This window comes from Thunnus thynnus, chromosome 7 (genome assembly GCF_963924715.1).
Source record: "Thunnus thynnus chromosome 7, fThuThy2.1, whole genome shotgun sequence".
NCBI classification, from domain to species: domain Eukaryota; kingdom Metazoa; phylum Chordata; class Actinopteri; order Scombriformes; family Scombridae; genus Thunnus; species Thunnus thynnus.
The window spans coordinates 18,847,931-18,858,942 of NC_089523.1; the positions used below are offsets into that span (position 1 = coordinate 18,847,931).

General features: G+C 42.6%; 1 protein-coding gene across 1 annotated transcript in view; it reads left to right on the plus strand.

Moving 5' to 3' along the window:
* sik2b (salt-inducible kinase 2b) overlaps positions 1-8,736 on the plus strand; it is a 45,259-nt gene extending 36,523 nt beyond the window's left edge. Inside the window, exons 12-15 of the mRNA XM_067594725.1 lie at positions 1,309-1,466; positions 2,298-2,411; positions 2,669-2,757; positions 3,411-8,736. Of these exons, the coding sequence (XP_067450826.1) occupies positions 1,309-1,466; positions 2,298-2,411; positions 2,669-2,757; positions 3,411-4,032 (983 nt within the window). The 3' untranslated portion in view covers positions 4,033-8,736. The remainder of the gene's footprint in view (positions 1-1,308; positions 1,467-2,297; positions 2,412-2,668; positions 2,758-3,410) is intronic.
* The last annotated feature ends 2,276 nt before the right edge of the window (positions 8,737-11,012 follow it).

An 11,012-nucleotide genomic window follows, 5' to 3' on the forward strand; every position in this document is an offset into this window, starting at 1 on the left:
TTGAATGCAGCAAGGTCAGACATGATATTGAAAGATGGCTGAAAGACCTGTTGTGATGTATAGAAAATCAGTCTGAAGTGGATGTACACAAGATTGACTGAAAGGAGTGCTTTGAAATCTTAGATCAGTCATAAAAAAGCGCCAGTTAAATGCCAGATCAGACACATCTCCTTAAGCCCAGTCACTAAGAGCTGCGGAGAGTTTGATGTATGAAGTGTCCTGGTGCATGCAGTATGTCTAAGGCTCCAGCAGCACTAGAGCACCAGTCAAGAGGAAGAGCTCTGATTCTTATGACACAGACACAACAACCCTGCTGCAGCTGCTCCCTCACACCCGTCTACACACACAGACGCACACACACACACACACATATATAAATATAAATAAATATATATATATATATATATGAACTGCCTTCTGGATAAAAGTGTCTCATTCCCACCCTCTCATTTGCTCCCCCTCCTCTCTTTCACACACTTTTTTTCCCCGTCTCTTCCTCCTCTCTTCCCTTCTCTCATCCTCTCCAGTCCCTCTGACGACTATGAAGGTGATGATTCATGTTATGAATCACAGACAGATATTTGAAGGTTTCAGCCCACATATCTCTCCCTCTTCCCCTTTCTTACGCTCCCTATGTCCCTCTCTTATTCACTCAGTCTCCTTCTACCTATCTATCGCTCACTCTCTGCCTTGCTTTTCTCTTTTCAGTTTCAGTCTGGCAGGCAGGATTGGTCTCTACTCCACATCAGAGAGGCAAAATATAAGAGCGAATGTTGGAACAACATCTGTCTGCCTCTCCATTTGTTCCTTTACAGCTACATTATTCTGTGCCTGCTTGTTATAAATCACCTGTACTTTAGCCAAGTAGAAACTATAATTATAGCTTGAAAATGAGCGCTCTTTCCCCAACTCTACATTGACAACCTGTGTTGTGCGCTCCTAGTTGGTATTTGCAGTTATTTACTTATTTATTTTATGTAATCCTCTTTGGAGAGTGTTGATGCAGTGGATTCTTTTGCGTCAGACTGCTGACTCTGGTTTTAAATAACTCCCACCATCACGGTGAGTCAGGTCCCATCATTTGCAGCCACAGTTCGTCACCACTGGATGGGTCTTATCAGAGCTACTTGCTGTTGCGTTCATACACACACAGATACTGTCGCATGCGCACGTACAAACACGCCCACAACAGTTTATGACGTACATCCAGTCACATTGTCAGAAGGGAAGATGAAAAGTGCTAACCAGTCAACCAGTTTGCGTCAGTGAGGATTAAGCCTGACGCTCTGTATTTATTTTTACTCTCAGGTCTGGTTGCGTTCCGGCAGCACCTCCAGAACTTGGCGAGGACCAAAGGCATCCTGGAGCTGAATAAAGTCCAGATGTTGGTGGAGCAGATGGGCTCTGGGGAAGGGGCTGCCATGGGCCCCCTGGGACCACAGCACCACTTGCACAACCTCCTGGAGGTCAGTCGTCCTGCATAATCACACAAAAATACACACACACACACATCCTACACTCAACCCCATTCAAGATCTTTCTCTTTCCATACCCGTTCTCAGCCTCAGTCCCTCGACTATCCTCACCCCATGTCGCCTGGAAAAAGAGGAAAAAAACAGGCACCCAGGCTGTTGTGTAACCCCAGGAGAGGCAGCCAACTGTGGCTTGTTTACTGTCTCCCGTCCCCCTGGGGCCTGGAGCCTAGGCCAAAGTGAATGCAGCCATTGTTGAATTCAGTCAGACTTACCCATAGTAGTGACTGGCACTCAATAGGCCCAAGCTGAAATCACACACAAAGATGGGCACACACATAGACTAATACACACACATAGACACACTGCAAGGGAACCATTTGAGGAAAGATTCATAGGCATCCCTGTAAAAAAAAAAAAAAAAAAAAAAAACAACATACAAAAACAGTAGTAAAAACAGATAAGATCTAGTTGTTTTTCTTTTGTCCATCTCTCATAATGCAATAACGCAGCCTTTTGCTGGTTATGGTGCTGGGGCCCCATCATCCTTTTAATTTGCTTTCATTTCATTTCACTAATGTGTAATCCCTATGGTACATGCCATTTAGAGAAAGGCATCTGGCTGATCAGTCACCACACAGGCATTTGAGCAGGAGACAGCATGGATAATCCAGTTAGACCAGACGATGAAGCACCCAGACCCTGACACAGCTTTATTAACCGACAGAAGAGGGGTTCTGGGATGTGTGTGCCCTTGACCACACGTGTACATGGGCACAAGCATTCCCCGTTCTAACACATCGTGCTTCATGTGTTTGTTTGAAGGGTGAGGCATCCAAGCAGCAGGAGGGCCTAGCTTTATACCAAGGTGGGCCGCAGCCACCTCTCCTGTCCCGCAGGCAGAGTTTGGAGACACAATACCTCACTCATAGGCTACAGGTACAGTCACACACCAGATACACTCATTACTGTTGTGACTCTGACTACACGCACTGGTTTATACAAGTTTGTATCTGTTACAGACATGTCTTATCAAACCAAATAGCCACTTTGCGTAACATTCAATGATGTCATTTGTAAATTTAAAGGTTATCACATCTGCCATGATGCAATAATGGTGAATATGTTTGTAGTTGGTTACCATGGCAATTATCCTGAATGCAGTCATCAGTACCAATCTCTCTTTTGCCCACAAGGCTGGTGTCTTGGCTAACAGTCCTGCTAGCTGCCAACTTTTCTGTAAGGAGACTCCTCGAAGTTTAGAGCAACAGCTGCAGGAACACAGGTAATCCATGTAGTAAATAAAACATGTTTGCAGTGTTTTTGTCTTGTGTTCATTATGCTGTGACGGCCTTCTACAGCTGGAAATCTGCAATCAGAACATTTGCAAATAAATGAGAAAAGAGCAAAGAGTTTGACACACAGGAATGGTCTCAGAGTCACATTTACCTATCCTGATAAACAGATTGAAGTGCCATTTTGTTTTTCAAGATGATCAAAGAAATATGTAATTTTAAGAGTTGTTATTTCTGTAAGTGTACTTACAACAATTTGTACAGCTGCATTGATTCATTCCATGCTTGTCGTCATTTTTCTGTCACTATTTTTTATGAATGTACGTAAGTAGCGAGCTTGCTATGTAGGACAATGACATCCCCATTTTTAATCTCATTCTATTGGTTGACTGTCTCTGTAACTGATGGAAACAGCCGTCTATGTTCACAGCACCAATCGCTGAACTAATCAGAGATGTGGGCGGTGATTCAGAGGTCTGGAACCGCGCTAACTATCATTCCCAAACAATATGAAATACCATGTTTGAATGCAGAGTGTCCATTTTCATTCTAAATTTTGTTCACACTGCTGAAGTGCCCACGCATAAAATTTTGTTCGTAGTGAGTTAAACAGTGTTGTCCTGATCTGCTGCTCTACTCACAGGCTGCACCAGAAGAGGATGTACCTGCAGCAGTCACAGGGCATGGGGCTGCAGGTCTACTTCAACCAGATGCAGATAGCTGAAGGATCCTACCCGACAGGGGGCCCTGCTCTGGACCCGTCGGCGTCACAAAACCCTCAGGGTCCCCCCATGTCAGCCGCCCACCAGCCTCAGCAGCAGGGCAGTCCCCAGGCCTCGCCACCCTTCAGCCACCCCCATAGCCTGAGCCCCCTGATGGAACCAGGGGAGGGGCTCGTTTATGACCCCTATATGAGCCACCACCACTACACCCAACACCTGTCCCCTGGATCCCACCTCCACCACCACCTCCACCATGAGGCCTCCCCCAGCGGCCTGGGCTACAGCTACCCCGCAGGCTGTGAGCAGCAGGTCCTGGGCCCTTCCGCTGAGGCCCTTCACCCAGACCAGTATGAGTTCCCGCTGGACCCCGGCCTGCTGCCCCCACCTGCTCCAGGAGAGGCTGATGCTGGAGCTGTGGCCGGGGGTTTGGTTTGTCCAGGGCCATCAGAGGGCCTGGGTCTGCCTGAGCTCCAGAGTTCCCTCCTGGACAGTGAGATGATGGAGACGGTGGACTCCCAGCATGGATTTGTACTGGTCAACTGAAGGGTGCCAGCTGTGGGGGTTGACAGAAAGCAGTATTAAGCAATGAGAGCCTACACAGCATTAAGAGCAGAGAGAGTGGAGATATAAGTGGAGGCCACAAGCGTAGCAACAGGGAAGGGAAAGTGTTAATTTTTGTACGACTAATACAAACTCCATTTCTTAGTTGTGATGAACCTCAGAAAACCTTTCTACCAAAATCCTCCCTTAGACTACCTCCCTTTCTCCCTCTCCTCCTCTGTTCTTGTTCTCATCAGCTCTACGAGACAGGAACAGGTCCGCTATGTGGCACAAGTTGAGCTTCGCCAGGCTAACTAGGCGAAGCTGCTGTTGTCATGGACGTTGTGTCACCTGTGAGATGATGAGCTCTTCAGGACTGCGCCGTGCAGCCCGGGGGGAGGGGGATGCTGCACATCCTTGAGGCTGCCAGAGTGCAGCATTTCACCTAGAAATGGTTTGGAAGTGAACTAATTTAGGACTGACTGACTGGCAACCAAAAGCACAATGGCTGGCAGTGCTTTTTGTATTTAAAATAGGACACCTTCAACAACAATAGACTGGTTCTCAAAACACTTTTGTGCATTTTTTTTTTCTGTTTCAGTAGATGAAAAACAACTGAACAAGAGAAAATAGCCCTCATTTATCATGGTACCATGGATATCACCGCACATTCAAGTGTTAAAAGTGTTAGCAAGAAACTGATCTTTTCCAGTTTATAGAAATGATTTTACACACTACTGTGAGCGCACAGGCTAACATGATGGTCGTATTTATCGGTGCATAGGTTTCAACACTAACATACACAGTATTTGACAGTACCCTCCACAAAAGAGTAACTTACTTAAACAGATAGTCAAACATGCTGAAGATGGTGAGTAATGCACCATTTGTGGAGCTCGTGCAACATTTGTGCTTTTAACAGTGATAAACTCTCTCTAAGATCATTTAGTTAATTAACTAGATAATATAACACAGCTATATAGCAGCAGGCTTTGGTGTTGGCTATGTGACGTAAATAATACAGTTTCTTCTGTTTGTTTTCAGTGTTTTTTGTAACTTGTAACTACTGATCCTGATTTATTTCTTACACTACTGAAATGCTTTTCCACCTTTCCATCTGATTGCACACACTTGCTAGGTGTCATTATACTCGTGCAGCCAATAAGATGAGGATGATTACCAGCTCTCGCAGGTGAAAATGGCCACACGTCTATTTAACAGTTGAATTGTGGGTCATGCATTTGCCAGATAAATGAGGGCTGATGTAATTAACGTGTGTTTGGTTGAGAAGTTGCCGTGTTAGACAGTCGATATTATTCTATTTTTGTGGCAATACTGAAGCAATATTAATCCTTAATGTTGGGGGATTATGAATGGAAGCCTCACCTGTACAGCCAACTCTGATTGGTTCCCGGGACCTCTGAGTCGTCAGCAGTGACATCACTGGAGTTGATGATGTAACCAGGAGATAATCTCTCACTCGCCCCGCTAGTGAAGGGACAAGCCTGGAGACAGTTGTATGTGTGTGTGTGTGTATATATGTATGTGTGTATGTTTGTGAGTGTGTTTGAGTGTGATTATGTTTGTTTGCACAATTCAACTTTTCAAATTGTCTGCATCCATCACATTATTAGTGCATCATATCCATCTTTACTGAAAAAGACAAAACACTGTATTGACTCTAGTCTCCATTCAAAATAACTCAACCTGTGCACACTTGTAGGTTTTAGGTGACTGCTTAGTTCTGGTTTACATCCTCAATGCTCCAGTCATGCCTCTGTGTTGTTTTAATGATGAATTCTGTTTATAATAATGGAATGACCCCTTAAAAATTCCCTGCATAAGATTTCATGAAAGAATGTTTCCTCTCTGATGTTGGGGCTGCTGTGAGACAAAGACCAGCAGAACATCAGTCACCTGACACTGGATTTCAACTATTTACCACCGCTCTTTGACTGACAGCAAGCCAGCAACAAGATGAGAGATTTTTTTTTGTTGTTGTTGTTGTTGTTTTACAACACTTAAAGGTACGGTGTGTGGAATTTAGTGGCATCTAGCAGAACGGACATGGCAGAAATGGAATAAAATATTCATAAGTATGTTTTAATTAGTGTATAATCGCCTGAAAATAAGAATTGTTGGGTTTTTGGTACCGCAGAATGAGCCCTTTATATCTACACAGGGAGTAAGTCCTCTTCCATGGAGGCTGCCATGTGGCACCGCCATGTTTCTACAGTAGCCCTGAATGGACAAACCAAACACTGGCTCTAGAAAGGGCCTTTTGCGTTTTTTGCAAGTTCTGCAGCCACCGTACGTTCTCCTACACACTTGGAAGGGGAGGGAAGGGTTTTTCAGTTGGTTGCAATCTGCAGCCTCACCGCTTAGATGCCTCTAAATCCTACACACTGGTTCTTTAAGACTGTGTTGAATCTACTTGAAGCACACAGATGTATCTTCTCTGACAGTTGATCATGATGATGATTTTAAAAAGCTACTTTTCATTGGAATAACAGGACGACGAACATCAGAGGGTTGAGATGAGATTATTAGACCGTGACCATCTGCCAGACTGTGTGACCTTGAGTGGTCGGGGGTTAAACTTGTAGGACTGTGTGTAGTCACATTAGCCTTCAGACAAGACAGACAGGCTCAGTCTGTAGCCTCAGCTGAGCAGATATTTTATAGAGTTCACAGTCAGACTCTGAAGTACAGAGTGGTTTCTTTCTAGCTGCAGTTACCAGTCGTAATGATGGCTACAACATATGGACCAACTGTGGTTGCAGTCCTGTGCATGACTTGAAGGCAAAATCCACCCTAAACACCTTTAACAGTGTTGCACAACAGGTTATTTTCATTCTGCATTAATCTGTTGTTTATTTTGATTAATCAATTAACCTTTTGGTCTATAAAATGTCAAAAATAGTGAGAAGTGCCCATCAAAATATCCTAGGGCCCCAGCTGACATACTCAAAATGCTTGTTTTATCTGACAGTCCAAACCCCAAAAATATTCAGTTTAGTCTCACAGAAGATCAAGAAAATGGGTAAATATATACCTTTGAGGGCCTTGAATCAGAACATTTTGGGCATTTTTTTTTTTGCTTAAAAAATAACTTAAAACGACTGATCGATTATCAATATTGCTGCAGAATAATTTTCTGTCCATTGATTAATCGACTGATCATTTCATTTCAACAAATGAAAACTGCTGGATATGTACAGTGTATTCCTGAGCCTCTCTTGTTCTTCATTAGTGCACTTTTTTTTTTTTTTTTTTTTATTCCTGAGTATAACTGTCCAGTATGACATCATGTTGAGATATTTCTGGCCTTACACCCATCTTACATCAACGCCAAACACTTTGGTTTTTGGTGTGTGAGAAAAGGCTTACTGAGTCACTGTTATACTCTTTTGACTTTTAACTATCAAACAGATGTACTCCAGCAACAATGGGCTCAATAGAACAGCATGCACTACAGCCACAAGACATGTTGCAAAACAGGTCTTGTGGTTGCATTAATAGTTCCACCCTAAAATTTACAAACCATTTGGTGAGCTGGATATGTTTATATGGCCACACGCCCACGTTTTATTGACAGAAATCAGCTCACACCCAGTTTGTGGGTCATGTTGAGAATGTCTTTTGGAAAGACAACGAACCACTTGAGAACAAGAGTATGAGGCAGCTTGAAGGTAAAATAATAATTCTGGAGTTTACAGAACATTGAATTGTTGATACATGACAGTGGGAGGGTATTTAAGGGTGGATTTCGCCTTAAGTGGATATTTTGATGATTGTTTTCTTGCATTGTTAATGGTCAGGCTAGAACACCTACAGGACGATCTGTGGAAATTAAATACTGGAGCACTTTGACAACCAAGGGAAGAAGAGATGTAGCGAGAGAGGAGGAGGCGAATGTGTTGGAGGTGGAAAAGGTTTTGTATCGCTCTGCTGTTTCCTGGCAGATGAAACAAACTGTAATCTGTAGGAAACACCTTTTCTCCTCTCTCTTCCCCACCAATAATGGACACAAAACAAATTTCTTTCAAAGAAAGACCAGACACAGTAACACTTTATCTGATTGTTGATTTAATCCAAGAAAGAGAGCAACACTTTTCAGCTCATGACGAGTGTTCTTTGTACAAATTAGGGGTGTAGTGAATCTTCAGTGCACGCTCAAGTTGCACCGAGGGGAATTTTTGTGTTGAACGTGAATAGTGTTCAGTGTGCCTTTTTACTTTTTCGTATTTTCAATCTAAATTAAGACTATGAATAATACCATTATTTCTGGTTGGACCCTTTTATCATTTATTTTATTATGATTACTTATGATTACTTTTCTTTTCCTGAAAGTAAGTAGAGCCAGGTTTTACAAAGGTACAAAACCAAAGTCCCTCAGAAGTTTCCCTGTATGACCCACCGTGTGGAGTTTTGGAGCTTCTTTGTCAGCTTCTCTACCGTGCTTTTTCTTGTTGGTCAATCAGTGTATGCCATTTAAAAGTATTATAGCAATATTTCTCTAGTTGAAGACTAAAGTCATGAAGATTCTAGTGGACATGTATCCAAGTATCATAATTTCACCTCCTGCTGATAAAACAAAAACATCAATCTATCAATAGAAATCCAGTTTTATATTTACCTTCATTGATGTTGACCACACATAAGCTAACTTGCTGTTGAGATTAAAAAAAGGTTTATTGAACATAATATTGTGGGTGTTTCTTGTGTGTGTGTGTGTGTCGATGAGTCACATCATTTGTCAGTGTGTTTTGACAATGCTTTAAAGCGGCTCTGTTTGTGTTCATCCTGGTTGTTGAAACACGGTTACAGAGCTGACACTTAAAGTATTTTCTACATCACATCTTCTCCACATAACCCAATTGTCCTATAACTACAAACTGCACCCATCTGATAGCACCCCGGGGTTTTCTCGGTGTTGGTGTGGGTTAATGACTTGGAAAAATGAATCGCACCAAGTACTCCGTATAAACTGTTGAGTCATAGTTGAACCTGAAATCATTTCAACCAGAATTAAAGCACCCGAGGCGGTCAATCCAGCAGGAGCCACAGGACTGGTTCTGTTGCATCGTTTAAATATTTATATCCTGTAATGCCAGGCTTTAACTACCAATGACTTCAGTTCACTTGTACTTTTGTTGATAGGGCTAATAGTCTCATAAATTCCTTACATATTTCCTGTCACTACCTTAAGTGAACACGCTAACATAACTACACAGGAGATGACAGATTTGTAGTTCTCCACGTCAGATAACAGAGAAAGTACCAGGATGTTCAGGCAGTCAGAGGAAGTATTTGAAAGAAAAGATATTTTCCTGTCTGTAATGACAGCATACCTGGACAGAATTACCCCGAGGCATTAAAACTGTGTCTGTCTGCTCTGACAAATACGAGAGAAAACAAAATGTGCTCTTGTTTGCAAGTGCTATCTGACACAGGTTTGGTTAGAAGCAGACATCAACTCAAACTGATGATTCAGACACAACCACAGCATGATTATCACTTCTGACACATTAAAGGGTTAGTTCACCCACATTACAGAAAAAAACATTTTCTCCCTTACATGTAAGTGGTTTCTAGCCATGCAGATCGTTGTGGTTTAATTTGCCCTGGTTTTCAGATATGTGTCTGAGATGTCTGCAAAGCCAATCATACCTTAATCATTTCCTAATGGACCCTGGGGCAAAAATCTGACCCTAATGACCACTTGTTTGTGGTCAAATATAAATTTATTCAGGAACATTCACTGTTTAAATTGTGGTACAGCAAGACAGGTAATGATGCAGGACCTGCCTTAGGGCCTCTATCATTTCAACCCTGTTTAGTGGTGCATAGACTGACTGACACCACATTTAATATGGTACATTCAGAGGCAGTGGAAGTTTCACTTATGCCCATTATGTGCAAGCAAATCTCAGAGACAGATATCTCAAAATCCAGACAAATATTTTTTTTTATTTGGGGGAACTAACCCTTTAATGACAGAATTCTACTGCCATATTCTGCCATACTATTTATACCATGGCAGCTATCCCTTTAATATCTCCAGGTGCATTAGTCCATTGTGGGAAATTTTGAACATGCAGTACTGTTACTGCTGTTGGATTAATAGGATGAAGTACTTTGATTTGTCAGGTTTTTAGTAAATGTCTGGTTTGTAGAACCACTAACATTTTTAGAAAATGTACTATATCACAATATATATTGATATAACAATACAAAATCGCATACATTGCGTTGTATGATTTATGATTTCCATATCACCCACCGCTTACACACATCTTCTAGACAACCAGCTGTTTTGCTTTTATACTCAGTGTTATCAGGCTGGAGGGAGGACTGAATAATTCATCGCCAGTGATAAGAACCGACCAATGTCTGACATCACATGTAGTCCATCTCCATGGCAATCACCTGTCAATATTTATAAAACCATGCAGACCTTTCTGATAGTAAAGTGTAGACAAAGGGGGCCCGTCCTCAGCCAAGCACTGATTGGCTGATCGATCTCAGCTGCACATCTGAGTAGAAAGTTGCAGGGCTGTAAATATTCAGTCTGTGAATACAATTGAGAGCAAAATGTGCCACCAGAAAATGAGATGACTTCTCAGCACTGTTTGTGCCTCCTGTGTGGAAAGTATCATGTAGAGGGAACACGTCAATCCAATCAGCCCACTTAGACAGAGAACAGCTAATCCTACTATTACACTGCCAGAGGTAGGTTGAGGGGCAGGGGGGGGCGGGGGGGGTCACTATGTTCATGGAAACCAGGGTCTCACTTCTTTTCCTGGGATCAGACTCTGTGCATGACACGCTGTTGGTGCTGCTGAGCCAAACTGATAAGTCTGAAACATGAGGATGGGTCACACATGCTCATGCTCATGTAAACTTCTCCTCTCATACTGTTTAGGCCTCAGCTGACGTAGCCTTGCATTTTGCATCCTTTAATGCAAACTTAATCTGAC